Source organism: Sapajus apella, unplaced genomic scaffold (assembly GCF_009761245.1).
Source record: "Sapajus apella isolate SASKATOON/1434 unplaced genomic scaffold, GSC_monkey_1.0 scaffold137, whole genome shotgun sequence".
NCBI lineage: Eukaryota > Metazoa > Chordata > Mammalia > Primates > Cebidae > Sapajus > Sapajus apella.
In genome coordinates this window covers 736,467-762,626 of record NW_022437077.1, presented here as the reverse complement: position 1 = coordinate 762,626, position 26,160 = coordinate 736,467, and the positions used below count along the sequence as shown (strand labels likewise).

At 44.5% G+C, this 26,160-nt stretch overlaps 1 protein-coding gene and 1 long non-coding RNA gene across 7 annotated transcripts in view; one reads left to right on the top strand and one right to left on the bottom strand.

The window, feature by feature from the left end:
* Nucleotides 1–26,160, bottom strand: part of SLC13A3 (solute carrier family 13 member 3) — an 84,463-nt gene that overhangs the window by 10,866 nt on the left and 47,437 nt on the right. The window contains exons 4-10 of one of the 6 annotated variants that reach the window (XM_032263668.1): nt 24,245–24,311; nt 20,186–20,371; nt 16,522–16,647; nt 13,393–13,488; nt 12,322–12,426; nt 7,787–7,884; nt 3,954–4,066 (exon numbers count right to left, since the gene is read on the bottom strand). In XM_032263668.1, the coding sequence (XP_032119559.1) occupies nt 3,954–4,066; nt 7,787–7,884; nt 12,322–12,426; nt 13,393–13,488; nt 16,522–16,647; nt 20,186–20,371; nt 24,245–24,311 (791 nt within the window). The remainder of the gene's footprint in view (nt 1–3,953; nt 4,067–7,786; nt 7,885–12,321; nt 12,427–13,392; nt 13,489–16,521; nt 16,648–20,185; nt 20,372–24,244; nt 24,312–26,160) is intronic. The other 5 variants (XM_032263669.1, XM_032263671.1, XM_032263672.1 and 2 more) reach the window with 5 other exon arrangements.
* Nucleotides 5,311–5,830, top strand: LOC116540248. The gene is made up of 3 exons (XR_004264363.1): nt 5,311–5,358; nt 5,652–5,753; nt 5,805–5,830. It is a non-coding gene; the product is annotated as an uncharacterized LOC116540248 (long non-coding RNA).

Sequence of the window (26,160 nt, the reverse complement as noted above, 5' to 3'; positions counted from 1 at the left end):
GCTCTCAGGATGAAAATTCAACAGAGAAAAGGAAGATGCAAAGGCCATGGGGTACCTATGAGTCTGATGTGGCTGAGAAAGGGGACGAGGGTACTGGAGGGGTATTAGGAGGGGAGAGAGGTAGGTGCCAACACTGGGAGTGGAGGAGGCAGCAGGCTATGTCAGCCTTCTGTGTTGGCCAACGGAAATCTTTGACTTGACTATGCAGAGTCATGACTACATGGTTTTGCAGCAGGAGAAAACTGCAGGGAGGACTCTAAGTGGGCTTAAGCGAGTTGCCCAGGCTCAGGGTAAGCACTGGAGCAGGCTTCCTGCCCTTCAGAAGCAGCACAGGGAGCCTATATACCCAGGCTCACCCTGGATCACATCCAGGGACCTCCGATTCTCAGGAGGCTGCCAGGTTGTGATCTGATGAGAGTATGGGGCAGGGGCCAGGAACCAGGATGTGCCATAAGCATTCTGGTCGCTCCTGGGCCAGGCTGCAGGTGCCTGGGAAGGGGATGGTGTGGCAGAGGCTGGGGAAAGGAACAGCTACTACACAAAGCCCCTGTTGAAGAGAAACTCCGACCAGCTGCCCAGCGCTGGGCTCAGAGCCAGGCTGGCCTCTCAGCATGCCCAGCATCCTGCAGCCCAGCCTCCGCTGGAGCTTAGGGAAATTTCTGGATCGGGGTCATCTCCTTCAGCCTCCTTTCTCTAGGCCAGGCTGGGCTCAGATCACTGAGGTAAATGGCACCATTTCCATCAAGTTGCTCAAGCCATGAACCTCCACATGATTTTTGATTTTGATTTTCCTTTTCCTCAGCATCTAACCATACATGAGGACCAGTATCCAACCAACTGTGCTGGGCTATGTTCTCATTTCCCTGCATATGTTGACTCACTTAATAATCATGACAACTTTACCACGTGGGTGCCATTGTGATTCTAATTTTACAGATGAGGAAACTGAGGCCCAGAGAGGTTTAGTAACTTGACAAAGATCACACACCTAAGAAGGGGGAAGTTTGTGATTCCAATCCAGATGGTCTGGTTCCATTGTACCACACACCTCTTCAGGGCCTGGCTAACATGTCACTTCCTTCAGGAAGCCTTCCCTCAGACACCAGCAGGAGGCAACAGCATAAGTCACATAGACACGAGTTCAAATCTTGGCCCTGCTGCTAATGAACTGTGTTACCCAGAACCAGTTACTTAACTTGTCTGGGCCTCAGGATCCCTAAAACGCAGACAAATCCCAGTACTTTTGATCATCTATTCCTTTGTTCCCTTTGAAGTCTGTATTGTTATTTATGCGTTTTTTAAAATAAATAAAGTAAAACATATTTTGTTTAAAAATGAGCCCCTGTATAGAAAGTCTGAATGTGCCACCCTGATCCCCATCAGTGGAGACCTTGCTGTCCCAGCTCAGGGGGTGCAGTTGGCTCTCTCAGACCCCAGAAGCTGCCTCACTTGAGGTCATATCTGCACCTGGGGCAGCTTGTGTCCCCAGACAGATGGATGCTGGGATACAAGGGTCTGGCTATCTCTGATCACTCGAACTGCTTCTGAAGACCATCTCAGCTCCAGTGCTCCTATGGCGTTGGATCTGTCTCCAACTGCACTTCTCCCTCGACCCTCTCCCGTGCACAGTGACCCCAATGGCACAATCTAATGAAGCTTGTGCTTGCTAATCTCCATCCAGAGTCTGCTTCTTGAAAGTCCAACCTGTAGAAACTGTGGCATGAGGATTTATGAGCTGGTGTGCATGCAGTTTCTAGCACGTCTCATCGGCTATACGTAATGGGCAGTTATTCTTTAATGTTTTCCAACAACCCTGTAGAATAAGAACTTTGAGTCTCAATCTATGAGATGAGAAATCTATGAGATGAGAAAAACAGGACCCCAGAGAGGTTAAGAAACCTGCCCAAAGTGTCCCAGCGAGGAGTGGTAGAGCCTAGACTGCCCAGGTGCTGAGGTCTCCAAGCCTGAGCTTCTGCCCAGTGTACACGGTTAACAGGCGTCCAACACTGTAGCTTCATTTGAAACTGAAAATTAAAATTGAAATAAGAAGAGAAGCCAATAAAAGAAGTAATTTCAGCTTCCCTTAACCTTAATTTTAGATTGACTCTTAATTGGCTGTGGTTTTGAATGCCTTGGTTTACAAGGCGTTCAGGGGTGGGACAGAGCTTGGCTTCAGATATTGGCTCTGCCATCTCTAGGATGTGCACATGTAGGCGAGCTATTTAGCCTCCTTTTGCCTCCAATTCCTCATCTTTAAAAGGGAGACAGTGATAGTATCAAATTCAGTGGTGCTTATAAAGATCGACTGAGTCATATTCCACTCACGAAGCACTTCAAACAATGGTTGGCATGTGCAAAATTCTAGAGTGAACAATTTGGAGCCTGGACTCTGAAATCAGGGAGAGTTTGAACCCCAGCTCCCAAGCAGAGTGCAATTGTAAGAATGTAAGAGAGTTGCTTAATTTTTCATGTCTCGGTTTTCCTATCTGTAAAAGAGGCATAAAAACATTACCTAGCTCTTAGGGCTAGCATGGCGATTCAGTGAGATAATACACGGTGCCAGAGGCTGGATGCTGGCGCTGCGCTGCCTCTGAGCTGGGCTGGCTGACTTGTGCTTGCGCACCCCAGAGAGTGAGCACTTTCTGAAATTCTGCACTCCATGGGCCTCATTTGCTCCATCCTCACCTGACTTCTGAGCTCACAAAGCCCTCTGGAATAACATTAATAATAACATCAGTGAGCTAATTAATATTACTATCTAGTCTAGGTTATGAGCATACACTCTAGAGCCAAACTGCCTGGATTCTAATCTGACTCCACAGCTGTATGACATTATGTAAGGTACTTTCTCTCTGTGTGTCTCACGTCCCTTATCTATAGAATGGGCATAATGATAGCATCTACCTCATAGCTTTGTTTTTTGAGATGGAGTCTCGCTCCCTCACCCAGGCTGGAGTACAGTGGCGTGATCTCTGCTCACTGCAACCTCCACCTCCTGGGTTCAAGTGATTCTTCTGCCTCAGCCTCCTGAGTAGCTGGGACTACAGGCATGTGCCACCACGCCTGGATAATTTTTGTGTTTTTAGTAGAGACAGGATTTCACCATATTGGCCAGGATGGTCTCGAATTCCTGACCTCGTGATCTGCTCTCCTCAACCTCCCTAAATTCTGGGATTACAGGCATGAGCCACCGTGCACGGCCCGTTTTTCTTTTTTCTTTCTTCCTTTTTTTTTTTTAGAGACAAGGTCTTGTTCTGTCACCCAGGCTGGAACTCCACTGCACTCTAGCCTGGGGCCACCATACCTAGCTAATTTTTTTTTAACCCCATCTTTACAAAAAATACAAAAGAAAATTAGCTGGGCACGGTGAGGCATGCCTGTAGTCCCAGCTAGCTGGGAGGCTGAGGAGGGAGAAATGATGAAGCCCGGCAGGCTGAGGCTGCAGTGAGCTGTGTCGGCACCACTGCACTCCAACCCAGGCGACAGAGTGAAACGCTGTCTCAAAAAAAGAGAGGCAGGAAAAAGAGCAAGGCCTCACTATGTTGCCGAGGCTGATCTTAGACTCCTGGTCTCAAGCCATCCTTCCGCCTCAACAAGCATGCTGGACAGTGTCTGGCATTGGGTGATCACAATACACTGTTATCCCTTTTAAGTCACAGAGTCCTCCAGTCCTAATATTATTGGTGTTAATATTTTGCCCATCATGAGCGCCTTGAGGATCCAGGTCATGCCTTATTCCTCTCTTTCTCACCAGGCCCTAAGTGTGGACCCGTGAGGAATGAACTATGATCATCTCAGTTTGGCAAGTGAGGAAACTGGCTATTTCCCCAGGGCCTGTGCAGTTGGCCTGCTCTGATCCTGGTGCTGCAGCCAGCACTGGGACCTGTCCACACCTGACTCCCCTCCGATGTTCCTGATAGGGGAGGGGTGATGCGGGGTGGGGGGGGTCTTACCTCACAGCCTTTGGCCATGGCGAAGCCCCCTCCCAGGAGAAGAATGATATTCCAGGGCACTGTCTCCTGAGCCTTCTTCCAGGTCAGCAAGGGCACTGTCTCCGTGTTGGGAGCTGGGCAGAGAGAGGAATTCAGCACGCACTCAGGGCCACTCAGCTCGAGGCAGAGGCCACCAGCCCTGCAGCCCCATCTTAGTGGGGACACTCCAGGGGTCCCTAGGAAGCCAAGGTGTAGACCCAGCATCTGACTGGGAGCTTCAGGGAGAGAGTACAAGCATCGTGAGAGGCGGTGCTGCTCTATTCTCAATGAAAATAATTTTCATGTTTCCCACAGCTGGGGAGTTTTTGGAAACTCCACATGCAGGACATCACCTAACTCAGCCCTTCTGCACAAGAGCTATTTTTACCCTTATTTATCAGAGAAAAGGCTTTCTTTGTATTGGAACATATACAGAGAGGAAAAAAAAAAAGAGGAAGGAAATTTAGAAAAATAGAAACAAAGAGTATTTTTGACTCCTGAAATTATGGGATGATTTTCATTTCCTCAAAAGTGGCAGTGTGCTGCAGTGGCGGGGACAATGGGCCAGGGGAGTCAACAGACTTTCTGCGGACGGTTAGCGAGTGAATCACTGAGGCTTTGCAGCCACACAGTCTCTGTTGTCACTACTCCGTCACTGTAGCATGAAAACAGCCAAGGGACCGCACTTAAACATGTGGGCATGGTTGTAAATAAAACTCTATTTACAAAAGTAGGTGGTGGGCCGGACCTGGCACATGGCTGGTAATGTGACACCCCTGGGTTGGGGGCATAGGCTTGGAGACAGACCCTCCTGGGTCTTGGCTCACTGTGTGCCCTTGACAAGTGACTTTGCCTCCCTGTGCCCCATTTCCTCAGCTGGCACATGGCACAGTTACAGAACCGGGGTGGGGGGTGTTCCCTGTGAACTCAAACCAGGGCAATGATGAATCTGCAGGGAGATGAGGCATTTCCAGTTAGTTGACAGTTGCATCTCCAGGGTCTAGAACAGTGACGCCTGTGGTTACTCCATAAATATTTGTCAAATAATGTATATGGCACGCTTAGAGCCATGCTTGGTGTAGGGTAATCACTCCTGAAACGGGACTTTTCTCTGCAGGCTGTGATCAGGGAAGCAGGGAGGATGGGTCTGGCTCTTTAAGGCAGTTCCTCATCTCCCAGGACAGTTCCTGGTCGAGCAGTTATGGACATTTTGCTTCTCTTTTTGAGCTTTTTCCAAATGTAACACAGTGGTTTATCTAAAACAAGATTTTATAATCAGGAAATAAATAAAAGCTACATAATAAAACTCCTTTACCAACAAGCATGTAGCCCACAGGCTTATGGAGCCCACAGGTGTATGCAGTTCACAGGTGTATGCAATCCACAGGTATATGCAGCCCACAGGTGTATATATGCAGCCCACTGGTGTATGCAATCTACAGGTGTATGCAGCCCAAAGGTGTATGCAGTCTACAGGTGTATGTAGCCCCCTGGTGTAGGAAGTCCTCAGGTGTATGCAGCCCCCAGGTGTATGCAGTCCACAGGTGCACGCAGCCCACAGGTGTATGAAGCCCACAGGTGCATGTAGCCAACTGGTGTATGCAGCCCACAGGTGCATGTAGCCAACTGGTGTATGCAGCCCACAGGTGCATGTGACCCACAGGTGCATGCGGCCCACAGGTGCATGCAGTCCACAGGTGTACGAAGCCCACAGGTGTATGCAGCCCACAGGTGTATGCAGCCCACAGGTACATGCAGCCCACAGGTGTATGCAGCCCACAGGTACATGCAGTCCACAGGTGTATGAAGCCCACAGGTGTATGCAGTTCACAGGTGTATGCAGTCCACAGGTACATGCAACCCACAGGTGTATGCAGCCCATGGTATCTACGGGCAGTGTAGGTGTCATAAGCCTGGAGGAGACTCTCGGGCCAAATGCAACATACAATAAGCCCAGAACTGGACAAGGCAACCAGACATGGTAGGTGGCCCTGCCCTTTGTCTTCAGGTGATAAAATATCATGTCATTAAAGAAGTCCAAGAAGTCTGAAAAAGTGAAGTGACTCACCCCACACAGCAAGTAAGGGTGGATGGGACAGGGGAAGGAAGAAGGCCTTGAGCAGGGTTCCATGTAATGCAGATTAAATGTCGAATGCTTATCAGACTGCCTGTCACATGCTGAGCTCTCAGTTAATGTTAGCTACCACAGTTTTTACTGTTTTCCCATCCAACCACGGCTTTACTGCTATTTCTCATAAGCACAACCTCTGACTACATGGATTTCCCACTCCAGCTCAAGCTAATGCCAGTTTGCAGTCTAGAGCAGTGGCTAAAGGTACAGGCTTTGAACTGGGCTTGAATCCTGGCTCTGCTGTGCCCCTACTGTGTGATTTGGGCCAGTGTCCCTACCTTTCTAAGCTTCGATTTCCTCTTCTGCAAAATATGGTAACAGCACTTCCCTTGGAGACTACTGGAAAGATCAAATGGTCCTTCTGTGCAAGGGACTCATCCCAGGGTCTTGCCCAGAGCGTGTCCTTGGCTATTTGTTTAACAAATATATGTTGAGTACCTGCCATGTGTCAAACGCTCTTCTGGGCTCTAAGGATATCAGAAGCGGCCAAAACAGAGAAAATTCATCTCCTTGGAGAACTTATATTCCAGGGGGGATGTCACGTGATAAACAAATAAATATACTGGCCAGGCACAGTGGCTCATGCCCGTAATCCCAGCACTTTGGGAGACCGAGGCGGGCGGATAGCCTGAGGTCAGGAGTTTGAGACCAGCCTGGCTAACATAGTGAAATCCCATCTCTACTAAAAATACAAAAATTAGCCGGGCATGGTGGCGGTGCCTATAATCCCATCTAACGGGGAGGCTGAGGCATGAGAATCGCCTCAGAGGTTGCAGTGAGCCGAGCTTGTGCAGCTGCACTTTAACCTGGGCAACAGAGCAAGACCCTGTCTAAATAAATAAATAAAGCCAAGAAATTTCATCTACTATTTTTCTCAACAACAGAAAACAGTTCGATTACAGTCCCTATTTCCTGACTCTGGAGGAGCCCATCCAACTGCCCCAGGTGGCAGCCTCAGGTGTTGGCGTCACCTTCCGGCAGACTTCTGCTGGACACCAGAGCAAGGCACAAGCTGGCAATCTGAAGGCCATTTTGGTTAGAGGGACTCAGTGATTTTTAAAAAACGGAATCTGAATGCCTTTAGGCAGTTTTCCCTCAGTCCCCACCACTTCCTGTATAGTTGAAACCCAGCTTGTACCTTCCATAAGTGGCTCCTTGAGCAACCAAGGTGCGACTTCTGCTTTGGGCTAAGGGGTCATTTTTCTGCAAAGGGCAAGAAAAATAAACCTTGTTTTGCTTTGTGGGCCAAGAGGCAAAATTGAGGCTTTTGTGTAGGTACTTATATAACTAAAGAAAATTAATTTCCACACATTTCTTAGGGGAAAGCAAAACTTGATGAATAGACACTGAAATTTGGATTTCATGTAACTTTCACATGTCATGAAATGTTTTTCTTTCTTTTTTTTTTTTCAACCATTTAAAAATCTGAAAACTATGCTTAGCTCCCAGGCTGTTCAAAAAACAGATAGCTGGCTGGATTTGGTCTGGAGACTATAGTGGCTAACCCCTGTCCTGAGCTATCACCTGGGGCAGTCCTAAGTCCCCAGACAAGGCCATGGCTCAGTCAGTGAAAGGAGGAAGGACCACATGGTTAGTGCAGAGGCGGGCTCCAGGCCCTTGATGACCACACTCCAGGCCGCAGTCCTCACTGAGCCCACCGAGACCCCATCCTTGACCACCTTACCTTTGAAGTCAAACCACCACTTGAGAGAGGGCCTTTGGGATGGGAAGAAGAACAAGATGGTGACAATAGCCACGCCGGTGACAGCATCAGAAAGAAACCTACAATGAGAAGGCCCCAAAACATGTGACCCTAGGCATCTCAGCGGGCCGAGGTTTGGCAGATTTGTAAATGAGGATTTGTGGAAGGGAATTAGGCCTGCTGTGAAGGGGACATTGTTGGAGGCTGGGTCACTAGATTCTGTCCTGCAATGCCCTCTGCATGGTGCAAAGCTCTTTATTTGCAGCTCCCTGCGGGTATTTAGATACTGCTTGGGCCCAGGCAAATGCTTATCCTCCCAACTCAAGGACCCTAGGAAGAGGGACTCAACCAAAGAGGGGAGAATCTGAGGGCGGCAGAATATTGGAGTCTTTGGAAACCCCATAAATCACCCTAACTAGGACTCCTGTAAGAGTCCTATCTTTGTTCAGCTTGTGCTTGAATCACTCCTGCGATGGGCAGCTCACCACATTGATACAGCCCACTCACACCAGTAGAACCCAGATTAACTCAGCCTCACGGCCCCTCAAAATCTAACTGTCACCTTTCAAGCATCCATAATGTGTCTTTAGAAGGAGCTCTGTACACATTAAGCCTTCAGGGCAGATACTTTGCACTCCAGGTGGGAAATCAGAGGGTCAGAGAGCAGAAACCACTTGTTCGAGGGCGGACCCTGAGCAAGTCATTTTGTTAAATTGACATACACCTAGATATAACCAAGATAGACTGTAAATTTTATTTTTAAAGTTTTGATTTGCAGCATTGGACACAATCCAATAAGGAGTTGATTAAAGAAATCCAAGTGCTCCCATTCTGTAGACCCTGGCCTTAAACTCAGATTGCTCTGGCTCCAAGTTCAATGAAGCCTAGAGCTCATTGCTAACCAAAGCTCTTCCCATTCACACACTTGGAAAGGAGAGTATTCAAATTGACAAGTTGGAAGAAATGGTCAATATCACCATCATCAGAGAAATACAGAGCAAAACGCTAATGGTATACCATTCATCTGCCACAGCAAGACTTGAAAAGGGGAATAAAACCAGTGAGGGTGTTGGAACATATGCCGTTAGTGAAAGAATAAACCAGTTGAACCTCCTGAGGCATTTGGCAACACGCTTCAGATGTTACATGTGAATACCCTTTGATCCAGTTATCCTACTGCTAGGAATTGAACCTTGTGAAATGTTACACTTTTGTATTATGGGCAAGGATGTCTATCATTGATAAGAGTAAAAAAAAAATGGAAGATTTTCCATAGACACATGTTTAAAGAAATTATGTTCCATTCACATTATGAAATACATGCATCTGTTTAAAAAAAGATAAAAGATAATGTCAACCCTGTGTATTGACATAAAAATACAATGAAGATACCCTGTAAGCTTTATTTTAAAAGTGTTTATTTGAAGCATTGAACACAATCCAATAAGGAATTGGTTAAATAAATCAAAGTGCTCCCATTCTGTAGAGTACTCTGCAGGGTTTTAAAAGGATGAAGTTGTGACCTGAGGCCAAGAAAATAAAATTTAAAAAAGGATGAAGTCAGTCCAAAATGGCAAGTTGTCCATGATCATATGATTACATTTTCCAGTCTTTTGTTATGTGTATACATATTTGTGTGTGTGTATGTATGAAGATATGTGTGCATATCTGGAACATCACACACCAAACTGCTCATTGCAATCATCTCTGGGCAGTGGGACATAAAGTGGATAAAGAGCTACCAGCTTGTCCTTTTTCAATTCAGCATTGCTTGAATTTGTTATGAGTATGTGTAACTTTTGAAATTTAATACAAAATTAAAAAGCAGATTACAAATAATATGTTGATGTGATCATATTTCTGTTTAAAAAAATCTTCTTTTAATAAGGTTCAAAAAGCCAATTGGCTTATGTTTCACTGAGGTGTAATTAACATGCTATAAAACGCACCCATTTTAAGGGTATAGTTTAACAAGTTTTGACAATGTGTACAGTCCAGTAACAACGTGATCACAATGTATAACAGTTCTCAGATAGGTATTTTTTTAAAAGTCAGGAAAGATGTATATCAGAACTAGAGACTGAGATTTGGCTGATTTTCACATTTTCTGTATTGTTGGGATGCTTTTAACACCCATTTTGCATCTGAAAAAATAAAGTACCTATATTTTGGCAAAATAAAAAAAAATGATAAGAGCAATGAGAGCTTCATGGCTTCATGAAATTATATTGTTTCTTGCTTATAACAACTTTCAGGAAATCTGAATTTATATCATCCATTTTACCAGGGAAGAGGTTGAGGCTCAGAGGGCGAGGTGTGGATTGTGCACTGTCCAGCATGGTAGCCACAAGCCACAGGTGGTCTAGTAGGTGCCTGAAATGTGCCAAGACCAAACTGACATGTGCTTTAAATGTAAAACACACACAAGATTTTGATGATTTCATATGAAAAAAGAATGCAAAATTCTCACTAATAATTTACACATAAAATATATATTAACATTAGTGTCAACTGTTTCTTTTCACTTTTTTAACGTAGCTATTAAAAAATTTAAAATATATATATGGCTCACAGTATATCTCTCTTGGATGGGGCTAATTGAAATAATCAGATTTCGCCAAATCCTGTAGATAAATCTCTATTTAATCATGTTCCCACTCACATCAGAATTTGACACAGTGCCCACTCACTCTTCTTAAATCACTCCCCTCTCTTGGCTTCTGCTGGTCCATAGCTCTAAGTTCCTTCTGCCTCACTCATCATATCTCTATTTCTCTAGTAAATTCATTTTCCTCTCCCAGCTCCCAAGTGCTGGGGTTCCTCATGGTCTTCTATACTCTCCTTATACACTTTCCATAGCTGAGCCCATTAATTCCTATGGATTTAACTCCCAAATTTACACAATGACTCCCAGATTTATGTCTGCAATCTAAACATCTCCTCTAAGCTCCAATCCTGCATATCCAACTGCCTATTGAGCTTGACAAGCCTAAACCAAGACCAAAATAGAATTATGAATAAGCCATTCCCAGCCCCTAAAAATATTCTTCTCCAATTAACCACCATTCATGCACACACTCCTTTCATTAATACCCCCAAAAATCCAACCCAGCGCAAGCCCCACATTTAATTTTGAAAGATATCTTGACTGCTGCATTGCCATTGCTACCACCTTCACTTAAGCCATCCGCCAGAACAGGGGTCAGCAAATGTCTCCTGAAAAAGCCACACGATAAGTATTTTTGGCTTTGTAGGCCACATGGTGTTCATCTGGACTCACATTTGACATTGGAGCATGAAAGCAGCCATAGACAATAAGTAATTGAATAGGTGTGGCTGTGTGTCAATAAAACTTTATTTGTAGACACTGAAATTTGAATTTCATATGATTTTTGTGCATCACAAGATGTTATTTGTCTTTTGATTTTTCCGCAGCCATTAAAAAAATGTAAAACCCATTCAAAATCAAGTGGCGGGCCAGATTTGGCCCCTGAGCTATAGTTTGCTCACCCCGTTCCAAAAGACAGGGGCCACTAGATGAGGTTATAGGTCCTAACTGTTCTCCTCATCTATATTTTTGCCCCCACTACCCATTTCCTAATGAAAATCGCTAGCAATTGTTGAGTTCTTTCTATAAGCCGTTCTAATCACTTGACATGTATTAACTCATTTATCTTTACAACAAGCCAATGAGAAATGTACTATGATACTATCATTTACAGATTAGGAAACTGAGGCACAGAGAGATTAAGTAGCTTAAAACCCTCCAATGGCTGCTCACTGCTCACAGGAAAAAAAAAATCAAAATGCTTAACATGCCCAAAAAGACACTCTGACCTGGCCCTCACCTATCCTTCCTCACCCCCTTTCCTTTTTTCTCACCAGACCTTGGTCCCACTGGGTTTTTCTCAGTTTCTCAAGCATGCTAAGTTTGTTCTAGCTCAGGCTTCGGTAGACATTCTCAGTGTGTCTCCGCTGCTTTCACCTGCTGTCTTCCTAAGCTTTGGCTCTTCCCAGAACTGTCCAAAGTCAATGCCCCTGCTCCATTATTTTATAGCATAACCCTCTCACTCTTTCCTTCATAGCACTCATTGTAGTGCTGTTATTTGTTGTCTAACTACTTGCTTTTGTCTGTGTCCCAGTACCCAGCATCCAGCTTAGCACATAATAGTTTCTCAATCAATGTTGATTGAATGAATGAACAATTTGCTCAGTCACACAGCTTGTAAGTGGTAGAGCTAGAATTCTAACCCAGTTTTGTCTGACTCCACATTAGAGCTTCCAACACACAAGAAATCATGTATTATCACCCAAACCTAAACAACCTAAATTCTTTTGAGAGTGAAAGAGTTAATAATCATAAGATTATTATAAGAGTTAATTAGTAATCACATGGGACAAGAGATGGAAACTTGGACATGGGTCTCCCTAGCTGCACTGCCACCTCTCCAGCTCCAGGTGGCCCAGCCCAGAATCCTCCCTGTTGGACTCCACCCTGGGGGTCCCCAGAGCCTCACCCGGGAGTGAAGAAGCTGGCCCAGCCAGGGATGAACTTCGGGTCCCGGGAGAAGAGGAGGATGGCAAACACGCAGAAAAGGACAAAAACGGCCCGTTCAGCAAACCTGTGGCACAGACATGCAGGCACAATGGTGACCCAGGGTTTCAGGCAGACCACAGCAGACACAGGCTCAGGCAGCTGCCCACTGGGAGTGACTGGGCCTAGGCTCTGCTTCTGGGAAAGCTGGAGTCATCCACTCCCCAGAGAGTGCCCGGAGCAAGGGAAGGGATGCCAATGGGATGTAAGTAATCTCTGTCTCAGGACTTCCACGCTCCCTCAGGATTCTTCCTGAGCCTCAAGCCACTCACTCCCCAAAACCACGTGCATCATTATTGCCAGGAGTTTCCCAGGGTCCTATGGAAAATCAAGAAAGTAAGAAACAGTCAGAAAAACAGAGAGAAAGAGAAACAGACAGAAATGCAGTAGGCAAAGAGAAAGAGGAAAAGAGAGAGAGAGAGACGGAAAACCACACAGTCTGTCTACATTGAGAGAAGACACAGAGAGGGTACAGACCTGGAAGGAGGGTGGATGGAGGTGGAAAGAGAGGATCCCCAAGCGTTGGAAGGGATAGTTACTGAATGTACCCATTTCACAGACTGGAGAGCAGGGCCCAGAGAGGGTTAGTGCTGGGACCAAGGCCACACAGGACATGCATGGCACAGCTGGTCTGTGAACACAGCCCTACCGAAGCCATTATTTTCACCATGTGGGAAACATGTATTAAACAAGGTCCTGGAAGCCACCTGAGATAGTGACAAACATTTTGTGTATTCGGAGGGCAACGGTGCCTTGGGTGGAAGGTAGCAGATGCCTCTTGAGGGGCTTTTTGGTCTTCAGGTTTCTACCCCAGCACCAGGCCAAGAGGATGACTCTGTAAACCACCTCCCATCCTCCATCTCCAGGCTCCCAGGCCATGGGTCCTGAAATTCCCCTGGAGCTTAGCCTCCATGGGCCCAAGACCAGGTCAGGAGGAAGCTCTCCTGAGCATTTAATACTTAGCACTTTCTTCAACCCAAGGACCCTCACATACCTGATAGGCCCCAGGTTCTGGTATTCTTCCCGAATCACAGCTCGAGCCCTATCTTCTGCATTGGCTCTTATCTCAGATTTCTTCTTCCTCCAGCCCCTGAAACAGAAAGTGGGAGGTTAGGCCACTGCAGGTAGGACTAAATTCTCACCTACAACCACCACCACCACCTGACAAAGCCACATCCTCTCTGTTCGAGGCCTGCCTGATGGCTGGTCTCCCTGCTTCTGTCTTCCTTTGCTACAGTTGTTCTCCTCACGTATAGCCTGGCTGATCTTTAAAAATGTGAATCTGATCATAAGACTCCCAGGCTTAAAATCTGTGAGTGGGTCAAACAGGCACATGAATAAACAGAGGAATCAATGGAACAAAATAGAAAATCTAGACACAGACTCATCACAAATGGGAATTTAGTCCATGATAAAGTTGCTATCTCAGACTGGTGTAGAAAATATGGGCTATTCAGTAAATGGTGTCCGATGTATAGATCAATGGAACAGGATTGAGAGCCCAGAAGTGAACCCATTCATCTGTGCCCAGTTGATTTTTGACAGGGGTACCAAGATTGAATAGTGGAGGAAGGAATAGCCTTTCAACAAATGGTGCTACAACAACTGGATACCCATGTGGAAAAGAATGAATCTGGACCCCTACCTCACACCATATACAAAATTTAACTTAAAATGGATGGAAGACCTAAATGTTACCGCTAAAACCATAAAACTCTCAGAAGAAAAGGTAGGAGTAAATTTTCATGCCCTTGGAATAGGCAACAGTTTCTTTGATATGATGCCAAAAACACAAGCCACCAAAGATAGATAAATTTGACTTCATCAAAATTGTAAAATGTTGTGTGTCCATAAATGGTGTTAGGACACTGGGTGACCATCTGGGACAAAAAAAAAAAATGAAGCTGAATCCAAATTTCACACTGAAGCTGAATCCAAACTTCACACTGTGCCATAAGGATGAACTTCAAATAGATCAGAGGTTTAAATGTAAAAATATATAACACTAGAAGAAAACATGGGATTATTCTTTTATAAGTCCTATATTAGGAAAACCTTTCTAAGCTGTAATTGAAATTTCAGAAGCCATGTGAGAAAAGATAGAAAAAATTTTTTAAACAATTCTGCATGGAGAAAACCACCATAAGCAAAGTCAAAAGACAAATCGGGGGAAAAATGTAGTTTCTATTGCAGAATAAGCACTCATCTTTCTAAAATATAAAGACTACCAGAAACTAGTAAAAACAAGACCAATAACCCATTTCAAAAATGCATAAAAATATGAACACACAGTTTCACAATTTGCAGGAAAGAAAATATCAGTGAACAAACTTTTCATATGCTTCCAAACACATGAAAAGTTGCCCAAGATTACTCTTCATAAAATAAACACAAGTTATCTTTTTCTTATCAGATTGGCAAAAATCCACTTTGCTGCAAAGAAGCAGACATGCTCATACATTGTGCATGGGAGAGTAAACATGTAAAATTTTTATGAAGAATTGTTTGACAATATCTATTAAAACAAAAATGTGTTTATTCTCAGACCCAGAAATACCACTTCTAGAAATGTATCTTATAAAAATATCTGCTTCTTTGATCTATAGCTGCAGGGTAAAAGAGAAAAAAATAAATAAAAATATAGAATAAAAAAGCAGCTGGGCACAGTGGCTCATGCCTGTAATCTCAGCACTTTGGGAGGTCAAGATGGGTGGATCACTTAAGATCAGGAGTTTGAGACCAGCCTGGCCAATACAGTAAAACCCCATCTCTAACAAAAAAGCACAAAAAAATTAGCTGGCTTTGGTGGCAAGAGCTTGTAGTCCTAGCTACTCTGGAGACTGAGGCAGGAGAATCGCCTGAATCTGGGAGGTGGAGGTTGCAGTGAGCCAAGACGGCACCACTGCACTTCAGCCTGGGTGACAGAATGAGACTCTGTTTCAATAAATAAACAAAACAAACCCAAAATATGTCAGGGAGGCCAGTCACCAGAAAAAGATATTTGTGTCTGCTCATATTTGCTTAAGAAAACTCTGGAAGGTTGCACAAGAAACCAATAAAAGTGCATCGTTTTTTGGGCAAATATCCTGGGTGAAGAGGCTCATGTAGGCATGGTTGGGAAGAGGGGTTCTCACTGCATGCCTCTTCCTGTTGTTTTTATTTTTGAGAGCCCTGTGTATGTGTGGCCTATCCAAATTAACGTAGCCATATTAAAAAGTAACTGAAGTAACCAAAATAAACACAGGAAAACAAAGTGCCAGTATCGCATTTTGGCTAGACATCATTTCTGGCTCAAGTCTCTGGGTTTGAAGCTTGCTCTTTCTTTGTTAAGAGGTTGATTTGGAAATGTCAGATATTAAGGTTTCTTTAGCATCCCACTGAGACTTTCTCCTCAGCGTAAGCAGGCAGAGTGATGAGAGTTGATAAAGGCATATTTCCCATAATATGATTTGGTGTTATTTAATATCTTGTCCTCATGCCATCCCAAATTATCTTCCATGCCAGGGCCCCATACAATGGGAAATAGTGCACTCCCCTCTTCTCTGGTCAAGAGTGTTTACCCTTATTTAAAGGCAATACTATTAATAATTATTAATAATATGTGACATCAACAGAGGGTCTGAGTGTGGCAGGCAGGTCACACCTCTCACTTAATCCCTGGGAGGTCAAGAAATGAGAATACGGCCAGCCCGGTGGCTCACACCTATAATCTGAGAGCTTTGAGAGGATAAAACATGAAGAATCACTTGAGGCCAGAAGTTTGAGACCAGCCTGAGCAACATAGTGAGACCTTGTCTCTACAAAAAAAATTTTTTTTTTAATTAGCCAGGCACAGTGGCACTCGCCTATAGTCCCAACTACTCGGAAGGCTGAGGCCAGGGGAACACTTGAACCTGGGATATTGAGGCTGTAACTAGCTACGATCACGCCACTGCACTCCAGCCTAGGTGACAGAGCAAGACCCTGTCTGTAAAAATAAATAAATACATACATACATAAAATAAAGAAATGAGAATATGACATGAAATAACGATCATCCTTAGCTTTCATAAGCAGATACTGAGACTAGAAAGGCCACTCCCTGGTTCTCCACTCTATCTGCCAAGAAGAAAATGAGAGGTACCTGAAGCTCAGTCCCCCGTACAGGAAGGAGATCCAGAGCCAGCCTGCCAACAGGAACAACAGCATGAGAGGGAAGGCGAAAATGAACCAGGAGCCAAAATTCACCACGTCACACTGCGGAAAGAAACTGGAGAACAGCGGGAGATGAGAACAGGCCAAGGGCAGCCATGCCTATTTGGGGAGTGGGAGAGGGGACCAGGCCATACTAGCAGTCGTGAGTCAGGAGGGGAATGAAAGGGTCCCATGGGAGTCTTGGGAATAGTGTTTTCCACCTCTTCTAATAGAAGTCCCCTTTTTTCCTCTTCTTTAGGGGCTGCTGGCTTATGACCTAGTGGGACCAGTGGGTGCACTACAGTCAAAATCTCTGCCCCCTGGGGGCCAGATAGGTGCCTGAGTGAATGAAACAGGCCGGGTCAGGCCGTGGAGAATTGAAGAGAGCTGTGTGCAGTAAAGGGGTCAGGTGCTGTTTGCTCCCCCATGGTTGCCATGCAAGAGTGCAGGGCAGTAAGCCCAGATTTGGGTTTTACTTGAAATTATGTGATGTTTAAACGCTGGAAATTCATTAAAATGTTTTTGATGAATGTGGGAGTCAAACATAACACATCTGCAGACGGAAACCTTTGCCCTCCTTATTATGTATGCTCAAAGACCCTGGACGTTTTGTCCAGGCAATGGTGATGTCAATGAGTTCTTTCTCTGCTGAATGGTGTCCAATCTCAGTTCTATTAAGACATCATCAAGCCTGAAAGGATGAAGGACAATAACACTCAATGCTGGTGAAGATGTGGGAAAACAGGCAGATTCTTGATGTTTGTTCATCGGGATACTCTTTTCTGGAGAAGAGTTTGGTAAAATGCCGTAAGAGTCTTAAAAATGTGCATACCCTTTTACCCAGAAATTCTACTACTTGAAATAAACTTTAAAACAAACAACCAGAATGTGGTCAGGAATATAAATGCTAGATTGAAAAGTGGAAAAATAAGTTACAGAATGATGTACACAAAAGTATATGGACACTCACAGACATTTCTAGGTAAATAAGTAAACAAATCAAAACATTAACAGTTATTACATAATAAATAAAAAAAGAATTAATAAATTCTATACAGTGGGATTCTAAGAGCTTTTTTTATTTCCTCCTTTTTCGCTACCTGTATTTTCTACAGTGAATAAGCATACCTCTATAATTACACAAAATAAAAATATTGTTTAAAAAATATTAAAATATCAGCAAGCATATGGTCAGTTGCGTAATTCGTAATAGTGAAATAATAATCATTATAAAATGAAAACAATCTAAATGCCTAGGATTAAAGTATGACACCCAAATTAAGATAACATATAGTCACTAAAAATCAGCTTTTCTAAAAAAAGTTTAATAAAATCAGACAATAAAACTGTATTGAGTATAGTGACAAAAACATGAAAAATATACACATTTAATATATGGATATAGAAAAGTCTAGAAGAAAGTCTGTCAAAATCTTACAGTGGGATTGAAGGTATTTCAAACTTCTTTTTCTACATTTTCCAAATGTTCTGTAATGTGCCTCTATCATTTTATAATCAGAATAAACCAATAAAATGTATTTTGGCAACAAGGGCCAAAGGACCACTCAGGGCAGCCACTTCTCCTGTCTCCCCAGGCTTCTCCTATTCTCAGCTGGAGAATCAAAATCACATGTTACCTAGCATTCCTTTTAAATCCCCTCTCCCTACACCAGAGAGTCTACATTCAAGCCATTGTGTTGCATACAATTTGCATGTAATTTACCTGAAATCTTACCTTTGACATTTTTACTGTGTATATATGTTAATATATATTTTATGTATTATATGTTAATATAATAATATATACTAAATATACGTAAGATATATTTTATAAAATATAAATATGAAATTTACATAAAAAAAAACATATAATTTCCCCAATTTCATTTCAGGTTTGAACAAAGCCTTACCTCAGGGCAGGCAGGCAGCCTGAAAATGCTTTGACAACTTCTCCCCTCCAATTCGCTCCATCCCCAACCCAGGCCCTGCCCTCCATCCCCAGAGCCCACATCTTCCTGTGCAGCCCTGGGGATGAGCTGGCAAACCCTAATGCCAAATGTCTACCTTTCCCCTCAGCAGAACACTAAAGGGCTGAGCCTAGATTCTCCCACACCTGAAACAGGACCCTCTTTGCTTCTGGCTTTTCTGTCACCAAGCTAAAACCACAGGCACAGCCAGGCCTTGTTTAAAGGACAGAGATAAAAAGACATCTGAGGTTTGCAGTAAAACTCAGTGGGCTTAAATCAATTGGTGAAATACACCTACGACTTTTTTTTTTTTTTATTTTTTTTTTTTTTCACTTTTCCCAGTGCATGGCTAAGAATCACTGGTTCCCATTATCAAACCTTAAAATCAAAGTATTTTGGAATCTGGGAATGCAATGGCAATTCATCTTACCCAGGGATTAAGGTTTTAAAATCAGCATATGAGGCCAAACATGGGTGTGCTAATATCTCTTGTGAAAATACCTTTAATTACTCACATGTATGTTACTGAGTGTTGTGCGCATAGCAAACCTCTCTTGGGGAGATCAGCAGGGCCTCCCTTCATCCCCACAGGTTTTTGATTCTTTGGTTGGGCAACAGGTAAAGAAGTTGGCTAGTATTTGGAGCCATGTTGAATATCAAAAACTTTTGCTGTCCTTTGTTTGCCAAATGCTTACATTTGCATTTATGTAAATTAAATGAACCTATGCTACATCTCCACTGCAAGGAATCTTAGAAACCCTGACTCAGAATCCTGGAACCTAAAAGTCTTAGAGACAGGATCTTAAAATACCGAATTTTTAAAGTCTTGGAAACCAGAGGCTTGAAATAATGGGAGCAGCAAGTTGTGCAGCTGGAGCACCCTTCTTATTCTCATGCCCTGACTGCCGGCCACCCCGTCACTGCTGACCACTTCCAGGGATGGGGAGACTTTAGCTCCCAGCAGAGCCCACTTCACTGGGGGACCCCGCTTATGGCTGGAAGGCTTCTCCCAGGCCATGAACAGCCACAGACCCATGCCTCTGGATGGGTCACTCTGCTCTCACCTTTCCAATGACCCCCAATGACTTGGAGGAAAAGCTGTGTCCTTAGAAAACACTTGCCCCTATAACCTTATATCTTCTTACCTTCCCTTCGCCCCAGGTTCTTCATCTCCCTGGTATTCTTGCGGGTCCCTAAACCTCCCCAGGAACAGCCCCACCTCCCAGCTTTGTAGGAGCTACTCCCCGCTGTCAGCAATGCCTTTCCCTCCTGTGTCCACGTGGCTCATTCCCTTCTAGGCGTCTGCTCAAATGTCAACCCATCAGAAAGAACCAGCGGCCCGGACCAACCTACATAAACTAGCACCCCTCTGTCCTCACTTCTACCCTCTTGCCCGGCTATATTTTTTCCCTAACTTATCACACAGATATATTACATATTCATTTGCTTTTTCACTTATTGTCTGACTCTCCCACCAGAATGGAAGTTCCCCAAGGGCAGGGATCTCACTGGGTTTTGTGTATTGCTGTGTATCCAGAGCCTGGCCCAGAGAAAGCCCTCAATATACATTCTCTGGATGGTGAATGAATGAGGGACGAGGAAGGGGGGAGCAGAACCCTCCCTACCAGTGGGGACTCTTGCTTTTACCTCTTGAGCTGTCCAAGCAGGATGAGGTTAGGGGCCGTGCCCGTGAGTGTGGCTGTGCCCCCAATGCTGGCTGAGTAGGGGATGGAGATGAGGAAGCCCTTCCAGATGTTCCCACGATATTCCTCCTCCTTCCTGGAGTCAGCCAGCAGATCCAGTGGAACCTCCGTCTCCCCAGAGGGGTCTTTGCTTTAAACAAATCCAGAGAGAAGCCATTCAGAACACATGGAGAACAGGCCATAGACTGCCCAGGGATTGGGGGAGCTAAGTGATCTTTCTAGAAGGTAATTTGGCACAGGTATCAAAAAACCTGTAACAAGGTGCAACTTTTGAGCTCAGATATTCTACTCTAAAAATGTATCCTAAAGAAATAGACTAGTGTCTCAGGTATGGGTACAGGGGAATTCACCATGCCACTAAATATAATTTAAGTGAAGAATAGCCTAAATGCCCATAAAAAAGGGGCTGGTAATAAAGATGACCCTCTTCCTGGATGGAACACCAATGCGGCTATTAAACGGATGCTTGGTAAGATGAAAGCTGTCCATTCACAAACTACAGTGGAAAAGCATGTCACAGTAATATGTAGTTTTTTATTTTGTAAATACTCATGTTTCAGCTGGGTGTGGTGGGTCACTCCAGTAACTCTAATACTTTGGGAGACCAAGGCAAAAGGATTGCTTGAGGACAGAAGTTTGAGACCAGCCTGGGCAATATGGTGAGACCCCATCTCTAAAAAATTTTTTTAAATCAGCTGGGTATGGTAGCACACACCTGTAGTCCCAGCTACTCAGGAGGCTGAGGCAGGAGGGTTGATTGAGCCCAGAAGTTTGAGGCTGTGGTGAGCTATGATTGCACCACTGCCCTCTAGCCTGGGTAACAGAGTGAGACCCTGTCTCTAAAAAAATTAATAAACAATAAATAAAAATAAAGGAACAGCCATGTTTCATGAATACAAGAGCATTTAAAGTCTAGAAATAGATGCAAATTGTTTTGCTACTTTTCCCAGGAGTGAAATTATGTATTTTTTTTTTCCTTTTTTATCTTCTGGGTTGTTTTTCTTGTGCAGTTGAAGAGTTTTGGGAAATAATGAAATTAAGAATTATTAAGTACATAATTAAAAGACCATAAGGTTGGCATTATTGAGGTGAAATGATGTCCACTATACTCCATTAAGTAAAATAAGTTTTGAAAACAGGCTGAAATGAAGAAAAAAAGTGAACCAGCAGGTTACAAAACAGCATTAGCAATTTTTATTTTATTTATTTATTTATATTTTTCGAGACGGAGTTTCACTCTTGTCACCCAGGCTGGAGTGCAATGGCGTGAACTCAGCTCACTGCAACATCTGCCTCCCAGGTTCAAGCGATTTTGCTGCCTCAGCCCCCAGAGTAGCTGAGACTATAGGTGCCCACCACCATGCCCAGCTAATTTTTGTATTTTTAGTAGAGATGGGATTTCACCATGTTGGCCTGGCTGGTCTCAAACTCCTGACGCCAGGTGATCTGCCTTCCTTGTCCTCCCAAAGTACTGGGATTACAGGTGTGAGCCACCATGGTAAAAATGCATTTATGTATATAGCTCTCTATCAAGAAATAGTTTAGAATGGTATTCATTTAATGGTTACAATCTACCTCTGGAAGTGAGTTGCTGAATACATTTATTTTTTAGTTTAAGGGTATTTTTGGACATGTGCAATTGTAAAATGTTTATAAGTGAATGAAATTTAGAACTGCTACAGCACTGTAACTAGGTGACAAGATAGATATGTTAATGAGCTTGTGATCATGTCACAATGTACCCATATATCAAAACATTACATTGTATATTTTAAATATATAATTTTTATTTGTCAATTGCAGTTCAATGAAGCTGAAAAAAAGGGAAATTCAGATTTTTTAAAAAGAAAACTGTTCTAACAAGAACACACAGACACAGGGAGGGGAATATCAGACACCAGGGCCTGCGGGATGGGTGACTAGGGGAGGAATAGCGGGGGGGGGGGGGGTTGGGGAGGGATAGCATCAGGAGAAACACCTGATGTAGATGACAGGGCGATGGATGCAGCAAACCACCACCATGGCACGTGTATACCTATGTAACAAACCTGCACTATCTGCAATGTACCCCAGAATTTAAAGTATAATAAATAAAAAATAACAATAAAGTAGTTGCTGTTCAAAAAAAAAAAAAAAACAGAAGAAAAAAGAAAACTATTCTGTGTAATGAATCAAATTTTTAAAATTAAAGTAGAAACTAAAATGAAAATTATTTCCTTAAAGAAGGAATGATAATTCAAATACCCTCTGGCCTGAATCACTACATAACGGACTCCTTCCTCAGAGGACAATGGGGACATGAGCTGGGGTCTGAGTAGCTGATTTCCAGTATGACAGGAAGGCAAAGACTAGAAGCAGCTGGAAACCACCATCATGGTCTGACTTCTCAGGGGTGGCAGGCCCGGGCCAGTACTGTGGCCTCCCTTAGACCTGGGCACCCCAACCATCCTAAGTATCAAAAGAGAAATAGCAGAAAGGGCCCTAGGGTTTATCTAGAGCGACCACTTTTTTGTTCGGGTGAGGAAACCGAGGCCCAGAGAGGGGAAGGGGTTTGCATCCAACATAGACTTCCAGAGAGTGAGGACTGGTTTCCCAATAGACCCAGTGCAAGCACTGCACGGGCAGATGTTTAAAACATATTTCCAGGCTACATGGTCATGAGTGGCTGGACCAATCATATAACCCATGTCTCAAAGGTGGACTCAAAGACCCCAAACATGGGGCCAAGAAGGAGCACAGGCTGTGGGATGAAACAAGCACAAGGTCATGCCCCTCCCCTGTTAAAAACTCCATCAGCTCCCATCTTATTCAAAGTCAAGGCTATAGCCACGGCTCATGAGGTCCCACGTGCTCTGTCCTCCACCATCACTCTCTCCCCACCCAAGAAAACTCTCTGATCCAGCCTCCTACCATGTGCTCTCTCACTCACTCACCTCCAGCCACACTGGCTTCCTGGCCGCTCTTTGACCTCTCAGGAGCTTTGCACGTGCTGGTCCCCATGCTGAGAACACTCTTCCCATGGTTACCCCCAAGATCCCCCACTTCTTGAAGGGATTTGCTCAAGCACGACCTCCTTGTGAGGCCTTCCCTGACCACCCATATTCAAACTGCCCCTTCCCGCTTACCAGCTCACCTCTCCGCCCTCTTTCCTGCTTTGCTCTCCCTCCGAAGCTTATCAACCACCTGGCACACCATGGATTATTCATTTTTCCGTTTCTTGGCACTAGAATCTAAGCCCAAAAGGGCTGGGATTTCTGCCTGTCCCTTGCTGTATCTCCATCCCTAGAATAGTGCCTGGCTTATCATAAGCTCTCAATAACTATTTGCTGAATGAATGAAATAGACCAGATCAATGCCCAGCACTGCCTTGAGCAGATCGCTTGACTCCCTGCTGTGTCATCACTGTTAAATTGAGATCACAATGTACGGTCCAGCCAACCTGCTGTATCTACATTATCTCACATAGCCAGTATGCAGCAGAGCCAGAGTTCCAAGTCAGGTGTTTGTGACTGCAGATCCCATGATCTTAACCACAGTGCCAAAATGCAAAGGATACACTAGACTAAATGTGATTTTGACATCAATGTGAAGATGCTTTCTAAGTCATGTAAGGGTGAAGGGCTGTTATTGTTTTACAGGGTGTTTTGTCTGTATGGACTCCGAACCCTGCCCGCTCCCCTCTCCTGCTTGATTGTCGTTAGTTTGTGCGGTCTTGCTCTTCTGGGTCCCTTCTTTCAAGAGGAAAGTACCTGTGATCCTCAATCTCACCAGACCTTTAGGGATTTAATATACTGCCCTACCCTTTCCATGTCTGCATTTTTTTTTAAAAGGAGGCTGTTGAGGTTCAGTTTAAGCCACAGAGATGAATGATGAAAACTTAGGCATTAGGTTGTTTGGAGAAAAATTCAGGGATGGGAGGAAAATGGTTTGCAGCATTGAATTCTTATTCATTGACTCCTTGAATCAAGCACTGGCTCCTCTACGAATTTCACCAATAACTTACTCTTCTGTGCTGGCGAGAAACTGCATCTCCGTGGGCACAGTGTGTAGGCCGTTTCTCCGCACAGCAGCTAGGAGGAAAGAGCATGATGTCTTTAGTGTAATGCAGCGAACGGGGCAGGAGTGTCCCAAGTCTGTGCAGTCAGTCAAGAATGCTTTCTTTGCCAAGGAACCTATACTATTCATAGAATCAAAAGACAAAGACAGAGAGGAAAGGAAGGAGGGAGGGAGGGAGGGAGAGAGGAAGGTGGGGGAGGGAGAGGGAGGGAGGGAGGAAGGAAGGAAAGAAGGAAGGGAGGGAGGGGAAGGGGGAGGGAGGGAAAGAGAGAGAGAGAAAGAAAGAGAGAGAAAGAGAAAGAGAGAGAGAGAGAGAAAAAGAAAGTACAAGAAAAAGAGAGAAAAAAGAAAGAGAGAAAGAAAAAGAAAGAGAGAGAGAGAAAGAAAAAGAGAAAGAGAGAGAAAGAAAGTGAGAGAGAGAAAAAGAAGGAAGGAAGGAAAGAGAGAAAAAGACGGAAGGAAAGAGAGAGAAAAAGAAGAAAGAAAGAAAGAAAAAGAAAATTAAAAAGATGAGTCAGTCAGCATTCTGTCCCCCTGTGCTACCATCCATCTGTGAAGATGTGCCCAGGCCTGTTGGCAGGGGGTTAACAGGGGTTTAGCTGCAAGGCTAATTGACAATCCATAACTCAAGCCTAGGCTTACCTGAATAGCTATTGCCAAAGTTGTGAAACGCCAGGTCTGATAGTACTGAATCAGCAATGGGTTGGGCGACCCTACTTATCCATTCATTCATGCATTCATTCATCCAAAAAGTGTTTACTGAGCACCTACTATGTGCTATTGACTATGTTCTTGGGATACTCTGTGAATAAGTAGCGCATGTGTTTCAGTTCTTCTTTTGAGGTAAGAGCTTCGTGCAACTTGGAACCCAGAGCCACAGCTTGGGCACTTGAACCCTAGCCAATTAATCCACCGGCAAACCACTGTGGAGCACCTGCCATGTGCCCGGTGCTGAGCGACAAGAGATGAAAGTCCATGTCCCCGTGGAGCTGATCTTCTGGTGGGGGAGACAGGCCACACATGACCAAGTTACATATGCAGTATGTGAAGTGAAGGTGCGTGCCATGCAAAAACACAAGGCGGGGAAGGGCCAGGCACCCTGGGGTGAGGTACCCTCTTCAAGGCTCAAAGAAAGTCTGATAAAGAGGGGAATCTGACTTCAAACCAAGACCTGAAGGTGGGGTGGTGAGCCATGCAAACATCTGGGGCAAGAAAGAACAGGTGCAAAGCCCTGGGTGGGAGCACACCCAGTGTCAGGAAGCAGAGGGGAGGCCGGTGGGGCTGCAGGGGCTGAGGGAGGAGAGTAGGAGCAGGCAAGGTAAGAGAAGTGGCAGGGGGTGGACGGGGCAGGAAGCGGGTGGGGTCATGCAGGAGTCTCAGAGCTCACAGGAAGAACTGTGGCTTCTCCTCTGAGTCAGGTAGGGGCTTGGGTAGCATTTGAGCAGAGGAGGCTCAGGACAGGAGCTGACTTCATCTTTAAAGTTCTTTCTCTGGTCAAGTATGGTGGTTCACGCCTATAATCTCAGCTACTCAGGAGGCTGAGGCAGGAGGATTGCTTGAGCCCAGGAGATTGAAGCCAGCCTGAGCCATGCAGCTAGATCCCATCTCTAAAAGATATTTTAAAAAATTAGCTGGGTGTAGTGGCGCATGCTTGTAGTCCCAACTACTCAGAGGTTGAGGTGGGAGGATCAGTTGAGGCCAGGAGTTGGAGGCTGCAGTGAGGTATAATCATGCCACATAACCAGGCCACTGCTTGGGCAACAGAGAAAGACCTTGTCTCTTAAAGCAAATACACAAAAATGATAAAGTTATTCCTCTGCTTGATGGACCAGACTCCCCAGCAGCCTTTGACAGTGCCTTGGA